Consider the following 25,310-nt stretch of genomic DNA (forward strand, 5'->3'; position numbering starts at 1 on the left):
TCTCTCACCCTGTGGTTTTCTGCTCTGCGGAGCTTAATAAGGAGTTCTGATTTGGGTTTGTCCTCCATGTCAACTTTACTCTCTGTATCCCGGAAACCAACCGTGTTAAAAGGAAAGTACCAACTGTCAAATAAGGCCTCTGGATGAAACACAGAAAACAGATTCCGCTTCTATTCTGATATTGGCTTTGACCTTTTGATATTTTAATATGTTATAACATTTGCACCAACAACATTTTAAAGTCTCTCATTACATTGCGTTGATTTGTGATAATGTGATATCTAGGTTATCAAACAGTTTAGTTTTTGGTCTATAGCACAATAATTACCGGACTTTGAGCTGACCATATAAAAAAACTTAAATAAAGCCAGTAGCTGTTAATGAATGTAAGGTAAACTATGCATGTTATGTTATGTTGTTATGTAAGAAAAAAATATTATTGGCTGTAATGGTGTTAACAAAACATTCTACCCTCAAATATCATCCAGTATCCAGTTACATAAAAATCCTCATCCAGTCACCTTTATTAACAACTAAATTGTTCTGAAAGGTGACGAGTGCGATTGGTCCTGGTGTGTTCCACATTTTAAATATTTCTCTTTCTTCCGGATGTGTCCAACATTATTGTAAAACAGCTTGTTGCTGTCAGCAGGACCTAACCTTAATCCATTAGTTATAAATAATAAAATAAATATTTTAGACCAATCTCTACTTTCAAAATTCTTAAAGAAACTGTTTTGAAAAAGTTTCAGACTGGATGTCATGGAACTTTCTGCACTTCAACTCTGATAAAACAGAGGTCTGTATAATCATTTCCATTGTTGCCTTCTTGTCTCACCCATAGATACTTTGTTTCTTGCAGGTCTGTTGTGTTATCATCAAACCTTGTGTTATTATATTAGCAGTAGCTGTTATCTTGTTTTATCATCTGCTGGCTCTGTATGATTATTTGACTGTTCTACTTTATTTTTAGAGACAATTTATTGACTGATATTTTAGTTCATAATTCAATCATTAAAACAAGTCTTACTGGAAATCACTGTTAAACTTGTCCAAGAATGTATGACGATGTGCAATACACATCCAGACAGTCAAGTTGAAATGCAACTTAAGTGTATAGTGTAATGAGCCATGGGGGAGACATTAGTTCAGGTGAGGTTTAAAAAAAGGCTGAACGCTTATGCATAAATAGCCCCAAAATACAATATAAATACTAATAAAACAACAATAATATAATAATACCTGAATATTACACACTCTGTTCATTTGTGTCTGCAGGATCAACTGTGTTTGAGTACTCTCGAGTCGTTCGTTGAACTGAAAAATCGTTGTGAAAATTTTATTGTCGCTTTGGCAGTTAAACCCGTTCTGTATTTTGATATACAGCAACAAAATATCCATGGAGTTTCTAGAAGGAAGCAGAGGCATCTACAGACCCATCAGGGTGAGAGTGTCTTTTTTACTGGAGTTAGACTGTAAACATTTTCAGCTGGAGTTAAAGCTGTGAATAACAAACTAATGAGAACATTGTCTTTTGGCCTTCACAGGTGTTGTTCGACACGCCCATATATGAGCGGGCTCTGCAGACCTGCTGGCACATCGGCTCTGTGTGTGTCAGGTAAGACCCACTACAGTTTTCCTGTCTACACCAAAGTGAAGCAGCAGGTGAAGTCTCACACACTGTGTCTTGTACTTGAACATAAAGACATGTGATCTCTTGTATGCTGTTTAGATCGCACTGCTGACTGAACTTTTGAGGCTTCAGCAGAAAAACCAGCTCCCATCTGAGGTGACTGCTGAAGATATGACTGAGCTGCTGGTGGAGCAGAGTAAAAGCACACTGAGAGTGCAGTGAGTTACTGACACACACACACACACATACACACACACACACACACACAGTCCAGCACTACACCTGACCTTATCCCTGCTCATGTCACAGCAATCTGTCTGTAATGAGGAAGAGAGGAACAGTAAAGATGAAGCTTGTGTTTCTTTCTGTTTGAAGGCTCTGGGAGTTTGAACTGGAGGACTTTGATGAGACTGAGGCCAGGCCTCTTCTCAAGCTGGTAAGACCACAATCCTGAAAAGACTCAACAGTAGTTTGGAGTCAACTGTTACATGACACTTATTTATTCTGTAAACATCGGCTCATATCTCACTCCTTGTTTCAGGCGTGGGAGGTGAACACCAGCATGAAGATGAGGGATGTTGAGTTTGAAGCCAGAAGGCTGCTCAGCTCACCAGAGGCCGCCCCTCCTCAGTTTCAGTGAGTCATATTCGACACACATTTATTATCAGTTCCAGTACAGTGGTTGTGATGTCTCTGGTGTTCTTAGAGTTAGTAAAATTAACTTTGAATGTAACCTGCAGACATCCCAAGATCATCAGCCAGGCTCAGAAGTACGCCAGGAGCCTGACAGAGCAGCAGCAGGAGGCCCCCAGCTCCAAACTGCTCAGCCCACGGGAGGTGGTGATGGAGGTGGTTCCAAAAGTCCTGCAGGGCTTCTGGTTGCCTCCTCCAAACACCTCCTTCAACATGCCCTCCCAGCAGCTCAGTGAAATGGCTGTTGGAGTCACAAAAGCAGTTGAGGACCGGGTCTCCACTGCTCTGTCCTCCATGCTCCGTCAGGTCGCCTTCTCCCGCTCCATCAGACAACATGGTCCTGTCTATCCAGGAAAGGGTTAGACAGGGTCACACTCGAGACGTCCTGGTGAAGAGGCTCAACTGCTTCGCAGCAGAGGTGCTGAACACCATCAGTGATGCTGCAGCCAGAGAGATCTGTGTGCTGTTTCAGCCTCACACAAAAGTGTCTGGAAATATGAACACTAGAAAGGATTGCATCCAGCCAGCAGACGTGGTGGATGGTGCAGAGGCCAGAGCCAGCCCTGCTGAAGATGTGAGTGAGGAGCCTGGTCTGGAGGAGGACACGGAACCAATCAGAGAACCAGACTCTGCTGTCATTACTCCTCCACCAGCTCCTCTGACCAGCAGTGCTGAACCTCTTGGCATCATTACTGTCCAGAACGGCTTGAACCTCAGCCTGACAGAAACAGAGGAACAGCCAGCTCCAGGCCCAGAGCCAGACTCTGCTGTGGTGTCATCTCCACCACTTCCTCTCACCCTCTGCGATGAACCTCCTGTCATCACTGCAGTGCAGGATGACCTGACCTCCAGTGCTGCCCCTCTGGCCACCACTGCCATCCACAATGGCTTGAACAATAGCCTGGAGAAAGCAGAGGAACAGCCAGCGCTCAGCACAGAACCAAACTCGTCTGTCCTTTCTCCTCAGTCTGCTCCTCTTACCCTCCCTGCTGAAACTCCTGCCAACATTGGCCTGGATGAAGCAGAGGAACAGGCAGTGCCCAACTCAGAACCAGACTCTGCTGTGGATACAACTCCACCATCCACTCTGACTCCTGCTGACGAGTCTCCTGTCGTCACTGCAGTGCAGGATGAGCTGAACACCAGTGCTGAATCTCCTGCTAACGCCACCATCCACAATGGCTTGAACAATAGCCTGGAGAAAGCAGAGGAACAGCCAGCGCTCAGCCCAGAACCAAACTCTTCTGTGATTACCACTCCACCACCTTTTGTGACTGCCGCTGCTGAACCAGACTCTGCTGTGGATACAACTCCACCAACCACTCTGTCTCGTGCTTATGAGTCATCATTTCAGTGCAGGATGAGCTGATCATGACGGAGCAGCCAGTCAGGGTGGATGAATCCTAAAAATCAACAGCATTGTTGTAATTGCTGTGGATTAATAAAACTGTATTAACATTAAGACATGATACAGGAGTTCTGTGTTGCATATATTATACATATTATACTGCAAATACAGTGTAGGCTTGTTTTGTTTAAGTGCATCTGGGAGTGTATTAAATTTCTAATTTTGAAAAATGAGCACTTCTAATTTGGGTAAAGAAAAATCAATGATGGAACAGTCAAATATTCTACAGTGAATGTTTAACCCTAACCCTATATTATCAAAAACACAAACACATTGATATTAACTATTAATACTGACATGTCTTTAGACATTTTGGCAAGGGTAAAACAATGACAGCAACACATCTGATTTTAGAACTGATAAAATGACCATCAGGAAGCTGCCAATATTTTATCTGAGAAAATAGTTCATCGAAAATAAACCATCAGACTAAATATCTGCTGAAACTGTGGAATGGTAAACTATGGACAAAGTTATTAGGGATATACTGGATTTGCTTTATTGCACCGCCCTATGGGGTATCACATATCTTCTCGTCCTGTGCTGTGAGGAAAAAAAAGAAGAAAAGAGATACTGCCATTGTAGCCTACTTGCAACACTCTTTTGGGCACATACGTTCTAGAAAGATGCTATTTTGTTTTCATTAAATACTTTTGAATATTCATAGCAATAATACAAATTATTTTCACAAATTGAGCTATATATGAATCTAGTGTTTATATCCAGGGTATATTAAGAAAATTCATTTGAGTTCATTTGAGTGATAGTATTGCGTCCATCCATCAATCAGGAACTCATTAGCAAGCTATCAAATAGGTTAACTACTGTCCCCAGAATGCTTTGCTGGAAATAATATGACCGGATGTTAATCATTTATTGTGCGGAACTGATGCGGCTTTTAATGTTCCTATGTACCTCCGACTAATTTCAGACGTCTTAAAATCCGCGGACTCAGATACTTATTTTGAACGAAACTGTCAAAATGGACATGTTATAATTTCTCTTATGTCGTAATCTTTTGAAAATTAGGCGACAATCATAGTGCGACAGCCGTGCAATGAAGAGAATAAAATAGCAGTTCTGCAAAACGTATTGCTTTTATCCTCAATTGATGACACGCCCTTTGCGGAAATGCACTTTGTTTTCTAAACATAATGTCTTAAAAACTCGATACCATACAAAGCTTCCGCATTTCCAGCATTATTTTCCAGATTATATGGCTGGTTATAATGTGGGCTCAATGAGTAAATGCAGTGTCCGACTGTTCGGGAAGGCATCACAAGGTAAACGGCAGGAATGTGGCATGGTGGTTGATATATCCTGTTAAAGGGAAGAACAGGGTTGCTCCTCAGAAATGGATATATCGATGTACGTACATTTAAGTTATGTCCCGTCCTCTTTGATTTTTCGATTTGGATAAGCTACCGAAGCTAACAGTTATGTTTTGACAGCTCAGCCCCTCAGTCTGTACTGTTAGGCTAGTCGGCTAACGTTGGCTAACACCATCTATTTAACAGTAACACAATCAGCATATGCTAGGGGAGGCAGCTTTCTGGCTAATGCTGCTTCACCAGCTAATGGTCATTTTTAGTGTTTTTACTGAACTAACGTCAAAGCAACAGCTTATCCGTGACAGTTATGATAACGTTACATTCATGTTAATGTAATGTAAGATTGTAAATGCCTATAAAGTTAGCCAAGGTTTTAGGACAATATAGCTAAATCAGCACAATTAAGTTCCCTCGGCACACGGAAGGCAACCAGAGATGACATTTCACAAGACAGACTTAATGTTTAACAGCATAGCCATTTCTCAGTAGCATGGATAAAGCCATCTTATTACCGGCTAGCACGAATGGCTAACGTTATGTGCTACATTCATGCTAAAGTTTTACCTGCATTGTCAGTCAATTTGGGACTGAAAGCAGTGATTACAGTCCTGTTTTGAATAACGTTATTGCAGATGGAACTGTTCCTTTGTTTACATTTGGATCACAGGTTGTCCCTGTAAGGTCTTTCAAACGTGCATCGCTTGCTGCAGTCTACAGCTGTGTAGCTGCTTAATTTGAAGTGGGAATAACTGGTAAACTTTAACTTAACACATTTAAATGAAGTGATGCTAAAACCCTGTATAGCAGAGGTGTCAGACCCCAGACCTTGAGGTTCCTGGCATCCTGCAGGTTTTTGTTCCTGCCAGTCCTGACTGTCCTGACAGTTAATAAGCCACTCTTGATTTGAGTGTTACAGACACCAGGTATGGAGTAATTGTCAGGTTGCAACAAAACCTGCGGGATATCAGCCTTTGAGGACTTGAAGAAGTACCCAGGCTAGAGCTTTTTGATGATTTGGGTTGTTAGCGTGCATTTTTACTTTTCCTAGTTAAACCTGATAATAAACATGATCTCATGTTCTGCTAAGCATAAATTGCCGCCTACAAGTTAATATCATGAGGACTAGTCATTAATAGAAGTGGGTATTTTTCCATCATGCACAAACAGTGGTACTAGGCTACCTTTTTATCATTTGGCAACCATTTATTACATTAATGCTAGGTGTTTGCTAAGTAAGACAGCAGTTTACCTATGGCAGGAAGTCACGTTCCTGTCAAAAAGCTACACCTCCCATTAATAAGCTTTACCTTAACTCTCCATGCCATGAGCTTAACTCTGAAAATTTTCCTGTAGGAGCTCAGCGTAGGTAAGGATTTGTTGATTTACAATATTTTTAGATGTGGATGTGTTTCTAGTTACTCGGCGCTAAAAATCTAGTCGACACACATTCCTCCCCTTTAACCTTTTATGTGAAATAGATGAGATAGGTTTGAGCATTCAGAATTTTCTAGTTTATATCATGTCTTGCTGTTCTCACTTGTGTTTGTGTTTGTCTCTGCCTAACCTACAGGTCATGCATGCAGCCAGGCCTCTAGCCTGCTCTTTGTACACCCCCAGCCCCTGAGCCAGTGTGCTTCTAGTAGGTGGAGGCTCTTCCTCCCTCTAACCTCTGTTTCTCCCCACTGCCCCCATCAGCCCCAGCGTTCCCTATGTTAACCCTCTTGAGCATGTTTTACTATATCTGTCTGCGGCGACGCTCCAGGAGTGGGACTCGAGGCGAGGCTCTGACCAGTCGGCGGGCTGTGGAGTCTGGCCAGCGGGCAGTGTTGCCGGTCAGTGCGGAGGTGGAGCAGTATGCCAAGGAGGTTCTGGACTTCAGCTCCCACTATGGCAGTGAGAATAGCATGTCCTACACCATGTGGAACCTGGCTGGGGTACCCAACGTCTACCCCAGCTCAGGGGACTTCACCCAGACGGCTGTATTCAGAGCATATGGGACGTGGTGGGAACAATGTGCCAGTGCACCACAACCTTTCCGCCGCACCCCTAAAGGCTTCTACAGCCAGGATTATATTGAGCTTGGCTTCGAGGAGCCTGTCTACCCCACAGCCGTGGATGTGCTTGAGACTTATTACCCTGGAGCCATCGTCCAGATTCTGGCCTGCTCTCACAACCCCTTCTCCCAGAACCCACCAACTGATGTCAGGTAAAGACAACCATCTGTCTTCCTCATCGTCACTCAGTCTCATTTTCTACTAGAATGTTTAGCTAATTAACACTACTAAGAAAACCATGCAACACCAGCACGTACGCACAATGTTGAAGTAGAAGCCAGTCTTCTTGTTTTTGGAATGAACCCTGGAGACATTACAGGCAATATTTGAATTACTTGGTGTTTATTACTTGCATTATTATGATTTTACAAATTGATGTCTGGCATTTGTATTCTTTATCAAATTGGCTTTCCTATATTATTTTCCTTGTTTGTAAAACACATCATTATATTGTCTATAAATAAATAAAAAGTCCTGTATAAATAATGTTTATGACAACTTTAGGAAATAGTTTCAACTCCCACAGTGTCCTAGCAGAGCTGCACTCAAGTTCCTGCTATCTAAAAGGGAAACCAAAAGGTGCAAATGAAAGCCTGAAGTTTTACTGATAATAGTCTAAATAGAAAACTGCAAGCAGGGTAGTATTTGACGAGTTATTGGTGGATTGTGGATACAAATGGACCACTAACTCCTCAACTGGCATTCTTAGAAGGGACTCTAAGTGAAACAGGGTGTTGGAAACCTTTTGTATTGGTGCAAGTAAAATTATGTAGAAAAAACTGACCACTCCTGGCAAACAGAAAATGAAAGGTAGTAAAATACATGGCAGAGTGAGCAAACATCATTCAATATAAGGTGAAAGAGCGCTGTTTTGTTATCATCTTTATCTAATGTTCTAGTGATACATAACAGCTTCACTGGTTCACTGGAGTTGGTAAAAAGCTTTATTTCATTTCTTTTTTAATCAAACATAGGAAAGCCACAGCAGATGAAAAGCTAGTAATACCTGGAAGGTGAACATCATTCAGTGCGAGATGAGTGGTATTTGATTGATAAATGGACTGATATGAGTTTGGCTGCTGTTGACCCTGTGATGTGCTGTGGAAAAAGTACCAGGAATGTCTACAGAAGGTACTTTTGTGGAACCAACCTGATCAGATCAGAGAAATCAGCAGTTGTAGCAGCATTCAAGCAAGCTATCAGACCACGCAAGCCGAAAAGTTTCTTGCTTGGTTGTTCTCCATTCGTGCTCAAGTTTTCTGCATTTATGTTTGAGAGACCGAGTGTCTTGATTGTACCAGGGGGACAGTTTTAGTCCAGCTTTCCTAGTAGACAGGGGGCAACCGAATTAAACACATTCAGCAATGTGAGATTTACATTGTCAGTGAACTTGTTGCTCAGCAAGTTTATGAATGATACGTCAGTCAATACGACGGGTAGTATAGGTTTCAGAATGGTTAATACAATGCCTAGACAGTGTAACCTTAAAAGTAAAGAAGCAGTGATCTGAAAGGACAGGTAGATGTGGTGAGATAGCTTCTTCTGAGAGAGACCACGTGTCAAGACTAGGTCAAGATGAGAAAAAAAACAGTTCTCCTCACAGATGAACAGCTTCACACGAGGCACTCACATGCACTAACATGCATGCGCGGCCGGTGCGGCTGTATAAACAAAGCACAGAGAGGCTGCGATAACAACACAGGCAGAGGGGGTGTGATGTCATTCTCAGCTAGGGACGCCATTACTCCACTATGTCTTTACATAGCAAATAGTTGTTTGCTGCTAGATTAATGTTCAGAATCTTATTTACAGAACCTTTAAAGTAACATTTTGCAAAGTGGCAGGGGATGGGAAAAAAGAGGGCTTAATGTAGATGATGCTATTCTGATTTCAAAAATTGTAGCTCTTATATTTAACATCCTGGTTATCACTGATTATGACAGGGACTGGACTATAATAGTAGGCCATGAGCCAGCAGGACCCTCTCAATCAAGAGTGGGTGTGTTTTGAATCAAGATGAGGTTGTTAGGGTCTTGCTGAGATGTGGGTCAGAAGGAGTTAAAAGCTATATAGTTGATAAAATTTGACATCAGCTTCCTGGTCCCTTTCCAGTTTGGGTGTAAGCCATCAGTTTTATATAAATCATGCTCAGTCCAAAACAGATTGAAATGGCTGATAAAACCATAACCTGTTGCTGTACAGAAGTTTTGCAACCACTGATGGAGGCTAAAAAGAGGATAATAGGTTTAATCAGTGACTAATATATTGTATTTTTAGCCAGAAGTTTGTGGGCACTGCTGTGACCAGTGTCAAAGTGAACATACTGGGACCTTTTACCAGTTGCAAAAAATAAAAAAAATCTGGCAGTCTCTTGGAATCCTTCTTCATAATCATACTGTAGTCATAGTATAACTCATATCCTCTGTAAGTCAGCAGTGTGGACAGCAGGAGGGAGCTACAATAATTCATCACTGCTCATCAATTGCCCTTCATTCAGCTGTGTGAGGATGCATTACTGTTTTTTGTCAAACCAGCAATCTGTGTAGTTGTGGATGAGGCATGGTGTTGTTCCAACGCCAGGCTTAGAAACACTGAGCCGGCAGCTAAAGATGTGAAGTGTGTGTCAGGGTATGCAATCCGGATGGATTATAAATGTGGTCAGGTGTTATGAGCCATATAAAGCATTGTAGTGCCACTGTTGAGTTATAGAAATGTACAGATCCAATGGATGGTGTGCACAATACTACAGGTAGACTGGACCCACAAATCAACAGTGTTATGGGCCTATTTTCAGGGGGGAAAAATTGTGATCAAAAGTGCACACTTTCTTTTGTCTAGGTGGGAGGTGCTGTGGTCAGGGGAGCCCACCAAGGTGCTGACACCCCAGGCACGCCAGTTTTCCCCTAACATCAAGCATATCAACTTCCCCACCAACCTGCTGCGTCTGGAGGTCAACAGCTCTCTGCTGGACTACTACACCGAGCTGGACGCTGTTATCCTGCGTGGGGTAAAAGAGAGGCCCATGCTGGCCCTCTATAAGATGCCTGTCATCGACATTAGTGACCTGAGTGACAGCGAGGAGGAGCTGTCTGATGTGGGAGGTCCATTCAGACAAGGAGCAGACGGCAAGCACCAGAGGACAGGCAATGGCTACTTTGACAAACTGCCCTATGAGGTGATTACAGGCCCGGGTGAAAGAGTAGATACACACCAGGACAACAAAATGAAATTTTTGCTATTCAGAAGTGATTCTGTAAGTCCTGGTAGGGATATTGGTAGGGATGGTAATATTTTTGACCAATGCTAATTTTTTAAATATTAGGTTAAGGTGTCCCTCCAGTGATCATTTTGCTGTATTTTGACAAGTATGGAGATCCCACCATCCTATAAAGGCACCCACATTAGCTCTAGTGGATGCCATTAAAGGCATGTGGCTGTGTGTATCCTTGAGCTCTAAAAAACATGTTGAATGCATTTCCTTTCTCATAAATCATTTGCAATGCTGATTTTAAAGTGTTTTAAATCCTGCATTGTTTACATCCATGTATACTAGCTTACAGCCTTCTTCTTCGTTACCTTAGATGGTGCATTGCAGCGATTCTTGACGTATTACCACCACCTGTGGATCAGTGGAATAGTGTGAAACCATTGGCAAGACTGTGTGTCGCATAACCTGCGTGCATGTGTGCATGCGTAAATGCACAAACAAAACGGGGACCCACTCATAAAAGCACTTCTCCAAAGCACTACTAGAGGTCAAAAACTCCACAGGATACCTTCAAGCCAGTGCCAGTAAATCTCAAAGCAGGTGTCTGGTGCTTTTAGGATTTAAGCATGAAAAGAAGCAACTTGAATTTGCGTTATGTGATTTGTAGGAACATTACAAATTAACAGATGTACCTGTGTACCTGTAAACTACAAAACCTTCCAGTCAGGGTTTCCTGTTGCTGGTGCTTAAATCTGAATGTCTGCATGTATTTTAATACACTTCACAGAGAATTGTACATTTTCAGTTTGCGTGTTAACATGCTATTATTTTGGTGCACTGTAGGTGCACTGTTGATGAATCTGTTGATTATTTTTGCCGTCTTTTAGTCTGTGTAATGTCATTAAGTAGTGAAAAATGCCCATAACAAGAGAGCCCAAAGCGGTGTCTCTAAATTGCTTGTTTTTTGTCTGACCAGCAGTCTAAAATCCAAACATATCTACTTTACAATGATATATATAGCAGCAAATCCAGAGACTGTTTGGTATTTTTGCTTGATAAATGACTTTTAATCCTTACTGATGATTAATTGATTGTAGAAATTGTTGTCACTTATTTTTGTATCAGTCAACTAATTGATTCATTGTTTCAGCACTGGAGCACTGTAGTATTTCTTTTGCCTGACATAGAGAACTAGAAGTAGAAAAATCAGTTTTATCTCACTTGTCTCCTTACCCCCTGAAAATAAATCTTCACAATCATCTGTTACAATATTATTTATATTCTCAGAATTGTTTGTATAAACTGACTGCTTATGATCATAACTTACAATAAACTCTAAGGTCATTAGCAGCATCTAGCCCTAAAATTATTATATGTGCCCCTGAGTGTATATGTACACTGTGTTTACCAGTATTCCACACAAACACATGAACATTGTGGCTTGGACCCATTCTGACACGTGATCTCGTATGCACTCACGGACACAGAGTCATTTTCATGCCATACAGACGTATCATGTTGTCTGAGGCGAGCTTCAAAACACCGGCAGTACTCTTGATATTCCTTCTCTTATCTCCTCTCCAAACCGCTGCCATTAACAGCAGTCTTCACAACCACCGTGTGTTTGTCTCAGAAACACAATATAGCTATTATCTGTCAGCTGATAGCCGCTTGAACACCGTGTATTGTTAATTCACTGCAACACACACTCACACGAGCACAGTCATTCTTTCTCTTTGAGACGCACTCCAACCCAGTGCAAAACAAGCCAGCTCACCTCACCACTGATCCTGCTATCAGTGCTTTGTGTCCCAGATAACCACTATTTAGATCTGCCTGACAGAGGGGACGCAATTAGCATTCTCTACTCTGTTATTCTCTGTTCTCTACTAGCTTCTACCACTCTTTCATGTTCTGTTTTATGCTTTGCCTTCTGCTATGTTCTCCTACCAGATCTGTCTCGTTTGTCTCTCCACTTTCTTTTTGTTCCCTTTTCCCCCTCCCCCCTTATCTTACCCCTTCCTTTTTTCCTCTCCTCTGCTAACCCCTCTCCCCATCTTCCATCCATAGCTCATCCAGCTGATACTGAGCCACCTGACCCTGCCAGACCTCAGCCGTCTGGCCCAGAGCTGTAAGCTGCTGCACCAGCACTGCTGCGACCCGCTGCAGTACACCCAGCTGAGTCTGCAGCCCTACTGGGGCCGGCTGAGTGACGCCTCCCTGGGACACCTGCAGAGCCGCTGCACCCTCCTCCAGAGGCTCAACCTGTCCTGGACCGGCAACCGCGGAGCTCTCACCCTGACTGGCTTCAGCAGGTCAGACAGTCAGCGGGCAACAAGTGCTAGAAAACGGGGAGATGACCTTGCAAATACTCACAAGCACAAGCATTTGTTTTGAGGCAGGGACATACTGAGACAAAGAAAATGGATTGAAACTTTTTCTGTAATTCGCGACAAAAAGAAAATAAGAGATCATGTAAAAGGACGTTAGCCTTTTGGTCTAAAATAGAGACAGGTGGACTAGAAGATTGCTAATTTATTCCTCTCTACTTCCACTCATGTCTTTCCCTCTCCATCTATTCTTCCCCTCAGCTTCATGAAGGCCTGTGGTCTCAGCCTGGTCTGCCTGGAGCTGTCATGCTGCCACTTCCTGAATGAGGCTTGTCTGGAGGTCATCTCTCAGACTTGTTCTGGGCTGCAGGAGCTCAACCTGTCCTCCTGTGACCGCCTCCACCCGCAGGCCTTCGCACACATCTCCAAACTAACACGCCTCCGCAGGCTGGTGCTCTACCGGACCAAGATAGAGGTAGGCATGGTCAACAGTGTATCTGGGAAACCACCATTAAAATGATATTTTCACCTGCGCACTTACATCTGTCCTATCCAAATACAGCAAGTAGACTGTTGCTTGGTTAATGATATGTACAGACCAGACCAAAAGTTTGGACACACCTTCTCATTCAAAGAGTTTTCTTTATTTTCATGACTATGAAAATTGTAGATTCACACTGAAGGCATCAAAACTATGAATTAACACATGTGGAATTATATACACAACAAAAAAGTGTGAAACAACTGAAAATATGTCATATTCTAGGTTCTTCAAAGTAGCCACCTTTTGCTTTGATTACTGCTTTGCACACTCTTGGCATTCTCTTGATGAGCTTCAAGAGGTAGTCACCTGAAATGGTCTTCCAACAGTCTTGAAGGAGTTCCCAGAGATGCTTAGCACTTGTTGGCCCTTTTGCCTTCACTCTGCGGACCAGCTCACCCCAAACCATCTTGATTGGGTTCAAGTCCGGTGACTGTGGAGGCCAGGTCATCTGGCGCAGCACCCCATCACTCTCCTACTTGGTCAAATAGCCCTTACACAGCCTGGAGGTGTGTTTGGGGTCATTGTCCTGTTGAAAAATAAATGATGGTCCAACTAAACGCAAACCGGATGAAATAGCATGCCGCTGCAAGATGCTGTGGTAGCCATACTGGCAGTAGTATGTCTTCAATTTTGAATAAATCCCCAACAGTGTCACCAGCAAAGCACCCCCACACCATCACACCAACTTTTCCATGCTTCACGGTGGGAACCAGGCATGTAGAGTCCATCCGTTCACCTTTTCTGCGTCGCACAAAGATCTCAAATTTGGACTCATCAGACCAAAGCACAGATTTCCACTGGTCTAATGTCCATTCCTTGTGTTCTTTAGCCCAAACAAGTCTCTTCTGCTTGTTGCCTGTCCTTAGCAGTGGTTTCCTAGCAGATATTCTACCATGAAGGCCTGATTCACACAATCTCCTCTTAACAGTTGTTCTAGAGATGTGTCTGCTGCTAGAACTCTGTGTGGCATTGACCTGGTCTCTAATCTGAGAACCTGCGATTTCTGAGGCTGGTGACTCGGATGAACTTATCCTCCGCCGCAGAGGTGACTCTTGGTCTTCCTTTCCTGGGGCGGTCCGCATGTGAGCCAGTTTCTTTGTAGCGCTTGATGGTTTTTGTGACTGCACTTGGGGACACTTTCAAAGTTTTCCCAATTTTTCGGACTGACTGACCTTCATTTCTTAAAGTAATGATGGCCACTCGTTTTTCTTTACTTTACTACTTACTTTACTTTTTTCTTGCCATAATACAAATTCTAACAGTCTATTCAGTAGGACTATCAGCTGTGTATCCACCTGACTTCTGCACAACACAACTGATGGTCCCAACCCCATTTATAAGGCAAGAAATCACACTTGTTAAACCTGGCAGGGCACACCTGTGAAGTGAAGACCATTTCAGGTGACTACCTCTTGAAGCTCATCAAGAGAATGCCAAGAGTGTGCAAAGCAGTAATCAAAGCAAAAGGTGGCTACTTTGAAGAACCTAGAATATGACATATTTTCAGTTGTTTCACACTTTTTTGTTGTGTATATAATTCCACATGTGTTAATTCATAGTTTTGATGCCTTCAGTGTGAATCTACAATTTTCATAGTCATGAAAATAAAGAAAACTCTTTGAATGAGAAGGTGTGTCCAAACTTTTGGTCTGTACTGTATGTATCCCAAATAGTTGCCCTGACTGTTTGTAATATTGGAATATACAGGTTGCTTAGTTACCTTTTTAGATATGCAAGGCTACATTTCTCAGTTTCTTCAGTCATTTACCAGTATTGCGTAATCTAGACGACATAACACGCAAGGAATTTATAGTAGGGGTCTGTAAGTTTTGAAGAAGTTAAACTTGCTGTTGATTTCCATTAGCCACTGAATTGTTGGATATAATGGAATAATGAGAGGTATAATTCACAGAGGGAAAAGGTCAATTACAAATCTGTCTGCTACTTCAGCACGACGGACAGCGCCATGGATTTATCAGTTCACAGCACAGTTAGGCTACTGGAACAAAACAATATGCACTCTTGCTGTTTCTGCCAGGTAGCTTGCATGATTTCCAGTAGTAAGCCTAGTCTCGCCAGACCACCAGGCTTAGCCTAATGGTTTCCAACCTTTTTAGCTTGTGGCCCTTTACAGCCAAGGCATGCCTACTCACAACCCCTTGTCACAGGTTGCTTACAGTAGGTCTATGAGCTGTGAGCAGCTCAACCAAAGAGTGATTGTTTCATTTTGATAGTTTTTAGTGTCCTAGAGGTTAAACTCTCCAGCATTTTGCAAGAAAAACAAACCTTTTATCTGAATAAACATAATTTTAAGCAGCAGAAATGTTTTTTGTTCTTCTTTCCTATCATGTGAATCATCTCAGAACCCTTCAGATTTATTTTGTGACCCCTTGGGTGGTCCCAACACCCACGTTGGGAATAATAGCTTTAGACACTGGCTGCAGTTTGTTGTGTAAATGCTGAATAGCTTCATTAATAAGAAAATAAATGTATAGTAAAGATTTAACTTCAATTGGACAGAAGCCCTGCCATAATGTAGGACTAATGATCTCCACAAGCTGCTTATTTGATGGTACATGTTTTGGGCTGGGCGTAGCTCATTCTATGTTGTTGTCTTTTAAGATGAACTGAGTCAACTCTGAGCCCAGGGGGCCTTAAAGACACGTACTGCATGTGCTCAGGTTTAGGCCTGTCTAATGTGTTAAACCACTGTCTTGTGTTTTGGTGTTGCTCCTCAGTGTTTCTCCAGTGTTTGTCATGTTTCAGAGCGGCGTTGTGGGCAGGAGGCAGTGTAGAGTTTCTGCGGTGGAGCCAGGCAGCATGCTGCAGGTTGTTTATACCCAGGCAGACAGAGCGAGCTGTGTGTCTGTTTGAGGCCCTGACATCTCAGCTGTCATTACCCTGTCACTGCTCTAATTAAATGGCTAGCTCACTGGAGAGAGGCGTTTATAAAGATGCCAACAACAGACTCGAGCACACACACCAAGCACACACACACACACACACAAAAGGCTTTCACTTTCATGTCTCACACTTTCTCCTGCCACTGAGGTACATGTGTTGGCAGTTGCAGTGTTGAATTTCCATATCTCTATCCAAGCTGCAGTGCCACAGGAGAGGTTTCTGTCCTCACTGTGCTTGACTCTGTGAGGAGACGTAAAAACTCTGTTGTGCCATATTAAATTCCTTTACATACAATAAGTGTTACCTGAGTGCGCCAGGCAGCAGACAGTAAATCACTTAGGAGGAACTTTGGATGACATGACTGGACATGTTACTGTTATTTAAACATGTATTGTTATTTTAATGTATCCTTTTAGATTTACACTCAGTTAAAATGTCTGGGGTTTAGTTTGTTGTTGAACATGTGGCTCCAATACAGCAGTTTCCTTTTTCTGTCTTTTCTGTGTTTTGTCCCCCATTGTTTCCTGATTTTTTTTTTTTTTTGCGATGTCCTGATCGCAAGCTGTAGGTTCGATATTACCAGCGTACCAAACTGGAATGCATAAAGATTTTTAAATATATAATATAGATATGACAACTCTGCATCCTCCTTTACTTTTTCCTTGTTGTCTCTGCAGCAAACAGCTATTCTGAGCATCCTGACTTTCTGCATAGAGCTGAGACACCTCAACCTGGGGAGCTGTGTGAGGGTGAGAATGCACACACACACACACACACACATATACAGGAAGAAGTCCAAATAAAGGACAGTCTGTTAACTACACAGCCTTCCATGTGGCCTTGTTGAATAGCAGCTTGTCCAAAAGATGGCAGATCATCTGTAGTATAACAGTAATTGAGCTGCTAACAATTAACTGGTTGGGTGTAACATAGACAAGGCCAGTGATAATGGCGCTGGACACAATTTAAGTGAATACTTTATTGTCCATCCTTGGCTCGAGATATGTCTTCAGCCACACTTCAGAACACAGTTAACACTAGTGAACTACACACACATACTGTAATACAAAAACAGTGCAGACACAGAACAGAGAACACAAATATCCCTGAGCCTGACACATTGGATTTCTCACTTTACAGAAATAATGACGCTGATAGAGCCTATCAGCCTATTTAGTTTCTTAATAAGCAAATTTGCAGCACTAAGTTTTTACATATGCTTAAAGAAATAGTTTGGCATTTTTGGAAATATGCTTATTCGTTTTCTAGTGTAGAGTAATGTCGGGTTCAGATTACACAATATTTTCGTCTGTTAAAATGGTCTCTGTGGCAGATTAGCCGATTATAGACTCATAAATTCTTGCCGTGACTTGGCCGAGAGACATGACAGACTACACGTTGGTCGCCGACCAATCATAGCTTGTCGATTTTCACTACCTGCGTGATGTAGTTGTGAAGGAAGTGCTAGGGACCAACTTCTGGGAACAAGAATGTAAACAAACAAGGATGTCCAAAGCATCCGAAAAACGACTGTGACCTTTCCTCTGTTTCACAGTTCCACCTTGCAGCACCAACAACGTCATTCCTCTTTCGCTTCACCATGTTTACAGTTGGCGAGCGCTCTGTGCTCCTATTGGTTAACATCATGGCCTGGCTGTGTCCAAAGCTAACAAAATCTGCCTACCAGCATCTCTAAATCTAAATAATTAATACAGTATGTCATTTTTTATTAATCTGTACAAAAAATTTTTGCAAACAGCAAATTGTCGCTTTTGTTTCCGTTTCCACTCTTTAAGCTAAGCCAAGCTAATCGGCTGCTGGCTGTAGCCTTATGTCACGAGAGTGATATTGATCTTCTCATCTAACTCTCCGCCACAAAGTGAATCTGTGAATTTCCCAAAAATGTCAAACTACTCTTTTAATGATGTTCAGTGAATATGTCCACCATAGTGCATGGTATGCAGTATGTGGCAGACAATTATGTTGACATTAAAGTACAGCATTTTTTAATATCATACATTAATTAGATTAATGAATGAGACATGTTAGTAAATGTTTAATGTATCATGGTGATAATGACGGGGCAGATTCAATGGCAACATTTTCCCCTAATTTACTCACTGTCTAATTTGCAAACTCACCCAGCCTCTGACTGACTGAATGACTCAGTAACTCACCCACCCCCCTTGTCACTAGCTGAGTTTCCATCCAGTTGATGGATATTTGAGGCAAATTATGATGTAACAAATGAGAAAAGGTGAAAAGAAATTCAAAATTTCTGTACAGTTTCCTCTTGTGCTCTTTCTTAAGGCGTAAGTGTCATAATTGGTAATGAAGCTATGCAACACTTGGCAATGGAAATACGTAATGGCAGCAACTCTTTCAGCCAAAAGTTTCAATAACCGTCCACTGCTAACTCAGAGAAATGTTCTGCATGCTGTCATTTCTATGCGTAAGGTGCCTGCACTGGCTGTGTGGCTGTTAAATTGCATTTCTTTGCTTTCATCTTTGGATGAAAGGATGAAATATGGCCAACATTACCTCACACCAAAGAACAATAACAGCTTCGCAAACACAAATCAGTTCTTGAAAGACAATTTCTTTTTCTTTTTTTTTCTGTTAGTGCTTTGTTCTCTCTTGAGAAAGTCAGGTTATGTCCCTCAAACCAGCCTATACAGCTAATCAGCTTTTTATTATCACTGCATTTCAAAAGTTTGCTCAAAATACACAAGACAGGTGGAGGGAAATGGCTACCGACTCACTCCTTCATTCCTTCTCACAACATCATTTTCTAAGTCCTGTATGACATCCTAAAGGCAAATTATTGAATTCTGTGACTGTATGACATGCCACAGAGGATTAGGATTTTATGGTATCTACAATAGCTAATGCAATGATCACACAGTCTCTGCCTCTTGATAATGTTACTTATGACAGTCACACAGGCATAGTAACCATTTACAAGTCATATCCTCCTAGATTTTAACTGCTGCCCATCTCTCCTGCAGATTGAGGACTATGATGTTGTGGCCAGCATGCTGGCTGCTCGCTGTCGCTCACTCTGCTCACTGGACCTGTGGCGCTGCAGAAACCTGACTGATCGAGGCCTGGCCGAGCTTGTTTCTGGCTGCAGGTAGGCAATACCAGTGGGCTGAGTGCTGTAAGACATGTTTGTCTTCTGCTTGTCCTCACTGAGGAGAATAACCAGGATTGAAGTCATTTTTCCATCAGCGTCTCACTTTTTTGCTTTGTCTAGGAGATGAGATGTCTCACTACACAATGTAAACATAGTGTGAGACCAGTAAAGGCTACCGATACTCTCAGTGATTACCTTGTGGTTGTTAAAAACTGATCACTCTAATATGGTAGTGATTTAAAAGGCAGCACATAAAGTATAATCATTAAGCCCCATTTATTTAGGTTGAAGCCTTTAATGTAATTAGCACACTATGAAGATAAACAGCTCAGTCTTATAGCTGTAGACCACAGAGCCAAAGCAGAGCTTACCTGTTTTCAGTGAATGTCTGAGTTTGTGGACGGAGTCACCCCGGTGCTCATCCATGGTCTGTGGTTGCTCAGGATGCTTGAGGAGTTGGACCTGGGCTGGTGTCCCACACTGCAGAGCAGTACCGGATGTTTCCAGCACCTCGCCCGCAACCTGCCCCGCTTGCGCAAACTCTTCCTCACCGCCAACCGCACCGTCTGCGACTCAGACGTCGAGGAGCTGGCCACCGGCTGCCCCTCACTGCAGCACCTCGACATACTGGGTAAGCTTCAGTGGTCAGATGTCATTGTAAACTGCAGCAGACCCAGAGCAGCTCGCCTCTGAGGACAAAATCAGCGCCACACAAAAATGTAAACATTGCCATACGTATAATGGCTTCATGTCAACACTGTTGCCTTGTTCTTTACACATGGCCATCATCATATCAGTGAATAATAATAATTCTGTTGAAGTTTAAGACAGCAATGTATATGTTTTTCTTTTTCATTATGATGCCTAGTTTTTGCATGTGATACTTTGCCCACATTCAGTTATAGCCTTGTGAATATAGATGTTGGTATCATCATTACTCATTCATATCACTCACTGATTATTTGGCCATGAAAAATGGGAGTTGTGAATTTTTCTGTGAGAAACGCACATATTTTCTGAATGACTGCATTTATTTGTGACATTGCATGGTCACAACTGAATCATCACTTTACATTGGACATGTCTGTGGAAAGCCAAATTCCAAGTTTGCATTTGAGAATTTCTGAAAAACTCCCAAGTTAACTGCAATCAGAAGCCCAAAGAATCTGCTTAATATTAATATGAATAAAATATTGCTCACTAAGCAAAGTTGCAGCAGTACTCCACAGCAGTAACTGGTGTGCACAAACACTATAGTTCCAGTTGCGTAAGGTGATGGGCTCGGCAGCACAGTAGCATGACAAGTGTTATTCAGGCTGGCTATGCTGATGTGTTAGGTCTGCTACAGGAGTTGGGCTGGTCTGTATACTGGAGAGTAAATCATGTAGTGCAAGTAATAAACATAAAGCACGTTATTTGGGTCTGGACTATAATATGTCTGTCTATAATATGTATCCATTGTAAACATACATAGCAAGTGACAGACTGAAGAGGATTTTTTATTTAATTTACTCAGAAATTTGCAGATGCAGTTTATTTTTTCAGATTTACTCAGACCTACAAGTGTAATAAATTGTTTTATTTCTCCTGTTCTAATTTTGCAGCACACCTTTTACGTTGTCTTCTTATCCACGTTGTGACTTTGTGTCAAATTGACAGGTACACGGTTGGTGAGTGGTGCCTCGCTGAAGAAACTCCTCCAGTCTTGTCCAAAACTTCTCCTCCTGGACGTCTCCTTCTGCTCGCAGATAGACACGCGGGTCGTCCAAGAGCTCTCGGGCCTCTTCCCCAATGTGGCCATCAAGAAGAGCTTCACTCAGTGACCCCAGGGCCGTCTCATTTTCCACAGTCCAGAGGAAGTAAGAGGAGGGAAGTGCTTTCCAGCAGACACTGCCCCAAAGTAAATAAGAGGCAGGTCAGATGCTGTCTGTATCACAGACAGGATATTCTGTTAGCGGTTAGTAAATAAAGCAGTTGTACTGGGTGGATTAAACGACTACAGACTCCTAGTCACAGGATTATAGAACGTGAGACTTTTTTGTTGTTTTTTGTTTGGACACTTGAAATCAGGGTCGTTGCAGTAAAGCTGCTACATCTTCCCAGAATATGAATCACCACTTGTGTATTGCCAAGCAACACAAGACGAGGAAATATGCCTTGGTACTGGATGCAAAACACAAAACAAAGCAACGTTTGTGAGCAATCCTCCCTTGAACATCTTGTTAAGACAACGAAAAGGGACAAAAAAAAGTGTGAAACATACCCTTATTGGAAACTGTGAGAATAACTACAGTAAGATTTGATAGTCACATACTCATGTTAGCTGGTAACATAATTAAAGATCAGGGCGTTGGTCAGTGCCTTGTCAGAATGTGCAGAAATCATGGGCTGTTTTAATGTATGAGGGTCATTCTGAAGGCATCTGTCAACATCAAGCCAGTTTGATTTAATTCTAAGAAAATATACTTGATACTACTGTGTTTGAAGGTGTTAGGAGCTTTAAAGGTGAAAAGAAAGGAGTGAATGCAGCCTTATTTCATACAGTGTCAAGTCAAACCTTAATGCAAGTATCACAAGCTAATTTGTGTTGCTGCATACCGAGTGCAGAATCATACACTAGGATCTCATGTAGAAGAGAAACACACCATCAACTGTCCTTGCACCTGAGGTTCACTGACATGTTTTCATCAAAAAAATGTGAGAACTTGTGAAAAAGCAGACTAGAACAACATTTATTTTAATTTACACATGCGCTATAAATGCAGAAGAAAGACAGAATGACTCATTTGAAATAAACAGAGAAGTAACACAGTTCAACAGTCCAAAACAATTTAAAATTATGTAAAACCAAGAAAAGCAGCAAATCCTCACATTGGAGAAGCTGAAACCAGGGACCAGGGGGGAAAAAATGACTGAAACAATTAGTAAACTATCCAAAGTTTACAATTAATTTTCATAATAATTTAAAATGTTTCGATAGCATAATATGGAGAAGTCTCCAGCCAAGATAACTGTGCTCCTGTTAATGTTTCACCACATTCACCCTACAGATGGATATGATAGTGATATATTCATTCGAAAAGAGCTTTAAATGAGATCGTGGCATGGTAGGTGCCTTCGTTAAAACCTACGTTAAACTGAGACTTTTGTTGGATTAGATCTGTAGAGGAAAAACACCAGATCTAACGTGCCTGATCCCGGTCTATTTCTGTTTGAATCTGCCCTCTAAATTCAACAGGGTGTTTTTGTAGTTTTTTTTGTTATGTAAGAGACTTTTCAACACTTCAAAAATCAAAAATTCATGTCATGTTTTGAAGTCAGCCAGACCAGTGTAATGGTAATTAGATTAGAGGTCATACAGGTCATTCTTTTCGTTAGTAATTGTTTTGACAATTTGATTTTAAGGAAATGACTTTTGTCCCCAAAGCTAAATGTTTAAAAAACATTTAAAAGTTTGAAAGTCACCGGTTCCACAATGCTTTCCTGATGTTGTATGCTTTTCCTGTTGTCATTCACACTGAGCTCTCTGTCACTGCTGTTTGACTACAGCCACCTACTTATGTACTTACCTATGTAAAATGATGGGAAGGAGTACTGTGGATTAAGTTGAGGGTAGTATGTTAAAATGACACAGTGTAAATACTCTGTGACCTCAGTATTTGTCCTGAAACTCAGGGGTTTTAATATTTCATCTATTTTTTTTTTGTTTTTACACATATTTTGCTCCAGAAACCAGCACAGCAGACATCTTTACAGACAGTAACACCAGACTGAGTCAGCTTTGAGGTGACCTGCCTTCAGTGTTGCTCTTAAACAACAAACACACATGACAGATAATCCATCAGCACTGAAGTAACTGAGACAGAGAAAAAAATAGAGTGTATTGGGTGTGGAATGTTGCAGTAATTGTACGATTGTGAAAAATATACTTGTGTTTGTAATTATTTTCTGCCAATGTGGCAGAAGTGCTTGAAAAGCATTTCTTTTTTGAAAAAACTTGAAGTTTTCTTTAAAGCACATGCTACTGGTCAATATTTGTGCCTTATACTCCTGTTTGAATGTGGTGTGATGTCCATGTGGTATAGATTGTAGTGATGTGCTTTGCTTTTATGCCATTCAACCAAAGTAATACGCAGTCACCTGGTCTTTAATCCCACAACTATATTTGACCAGTTTATATGCCATATACTGTATATCAGCCTTGGTAATTAATATGCAAAATAATATTTATTTATACTTCCCTATGTGATAAAAATGTTATTTAACTAATTATCCTTTATATATAAACAGTATTATACATTTTGGGCAATACAGTGTTTTGTTTTCTTACCCAGAGTCAAATGAGAGGCATGGTAATTAATTCATTGCATTCGGTACGTGTCTAACCTAGCTTAGCACAAAGAGTGGAAGTATGTCTTTAGCCTAGCTTAGCACAAAGAAAAGAAGCAGGGAGAAATTGTTAGCTAGCTCTGTCAACAGTAGAAAAAATATATTTCCCAGCAAGTCCAAAGCTGTGTTATTTACATGTTGTATCTTGTTTGTTGAACACATGTTGGAATAAAATGTAAAAGCAAGATATTGTAGTTTTTAAAGGCAGTTACTTGAAAAAAACACCACCTGCGGCAGTGACTGCATGTAACATCGCAGAAGTCCTTTCTTGTACTGGGGTTACCAGGAAGAATGTGCACAGAACTCTGCTTGGAACAACACTATGTTAGTGACTAGCTTGCTATTGTAACTAGAAAGATTCGCTGTGTAAATAAGTGAGTTTTTAAGCTGTTGGAAGCATATTTGTTTTCACTTTTGACGGTGCAGTGCAAGCTAGTGCTGTAGCTACCAATGAGGACACTGAATCATGTGTTCAGTATTTTTTCTGCGAATTTTGGGATTTTAAAAACTGAGAATGATTATATGTTCTAGTCAAATTACACATAGTGGGATTTTAAATTCTGATTATGATATTATTTAGAGTTAATATCATTGGGCTGAAAAATATATATTTTTTAAGTTAAATCAATATTGAGGAATTTAGTGTTTCTTGCCATAATTAAGGTTTTAGATCACAGAACGATAACATTTACAGAAAATATAGCTATTAAATTAAGAAATACTGTATGACGTGAGTTTTTTGGTGGGGTAGGGCATTTGGGGAATTTGAACTCATGAATCTGTATTCCTAAAATACTGGCTAGCTACGGTCTTGATGCTAGCAGTTTCCCTGCTTCCAGTCTTTGTGCTAAGCTAGGCTAAACACACTCGATCATTGTACTGGAATGCCCAGAATTCAAATAAATAACAACCCTCTAATCTAATTATGGGTTTGATGGGAAAAACCCAAAATGCTGGATTGTCCCATTAAAATTGCCTTTATGTTGAAGTTGACATATTTTCAGTTTGTTTTCAGTCTGAGTTGTGTTTTAAACCGAGTGGTAACAGCATGACACACCAGCCCTCCCATTCAGATGGTGCAAATGTTACTTCAGTGAGTGGAAATCAGGTAGTTGAAGCTGAAAGCAGTCTTATTCTAGCTGGTTGACCCGAAGCCAAGAAGTGCATACATCACATTTGCCTGGCCCACCCAAAACCAGGCAGTAATTTCAAGTATATTTTGAGATTATTACTTCTACAATGAAAACACTGACAATGTATAGCGTGTACAGCAACTATCAGCAACAGCATTTATTTGTTAAGATGGACTATTTATGAACACCATTCTCAGATGGTCGTTGTTTTACCAATGAAGCAGTTTGGTTCAACACCTTTCAATATTTGTGTTGTTTTAGCTCCCTACCTTGAGTGACTGGGATGGCCCTGCTTTTCTGTAATGGTAATGCATTCTCTCTTCTCCCACTCTGGATGCGTGATCAACCTTTGTGCCATTGGTAGGACATGCAGTGATGCTCCCTGTGCTGCAGTGTGAAAGCCACTGCCGTGTGAAAAGATTGTACCTCCGTCATGATGAAACTAGGTGCTTCACTTTCACCAGATTTTAAATAAAGTGGAGGCTGACGACACAGCGGGCTCTGTGTCTCTGTGTGTGGCCCCTTTAATTCTTACGGCCCTCTGATC

At 41.5% G+C, this 25,310-nt stretch overlaps 1 protein-coding gene across 3 annotated transcripts; it reads left to right on the top strand.

Annotated features, from left to right (window-relative positions):
- The first annotated feature begins 4,584 nt into the window (after positions 1-4,584).
- On the top strand, positions 4,585-25,255 carry fbxl4 (F-box and leucine-rich repeat protein 4). Of its 3 annotated transcripts, none has more exons than XM_044208063.1 (9): positions 4,585-5,102; positions 6,636-7,271; positions 9,958-10,294; positions 12,398-12,642; positions 12,919-13,132; positions 16,783-16,854; positions 19,114-19,238; positions 19,685-19,872; positions 20,901-25,255. In XM_044208063.1, exons 2-9 carry the CDS (start codon positions 6,775-6,777, stop codon positions 21,062-21,064), a joined length of 1,842 nt encoding a protein of 613 aa, XP_044063998.1. In that variant the 5' UTR covers positions 4,585-5,102; positions 6,636-6,774; the 3' UTR covers positions 21,065-25,255. The 3 variants fall into 3 exon arrangements, with proteins under 3 accessions (XP_044063998.1, XP_044063999.1, XP_044064000.1); XM_044208064.1 differs by having other exon boundaries at positions 4,585-5,017; XM_044208065.1 differs by lacking the exon at positions 4,585-5,102 and adding an exon at positions 5,117-6,431.
- Positions 25,256-25,310: the final 55 nt, after the last annotated feature.

This window comes from Siniperca chuatsi, linkage group LG9 (genome assembly GCF_020085105.1).
Source record: "Siniperca chuatsi isolate FFG_IHB_CAS linkage group LG9, ASM2008510v1, whole genome shotgun sequence".
Classification (NCBI taxonomy): domain Eukaryota; kingdom Metazoa; phylum Chordata; class Actinopteri; order Centrarchiformes; family Sinipercidae; genus Siniperca; species Siniperca chuatsi.

Coding starts and splice junctions, on each gene's coding strand:
- fbxl4 (XM_044208063.1), top strand. CDS start 6,775: ATGTTAACCCTCTTGAGCATGTTTTACTATATCTGTCTGCGGCGACGC. Junction 10,295..12,397: donor TTGACAAACTGCCCTATGAG/GTGATTACAGGC, acceptor TTCCATCCATAG/CTCATCCAGCTGATACTGAG. Junction 19,239..19,684: donor GAGCTTGTTTCTGGCTGCAG/GTAGGCAATACC, acceptor GTGGTTGCTCAG/GATGCTTGAGGAGTTGGACC.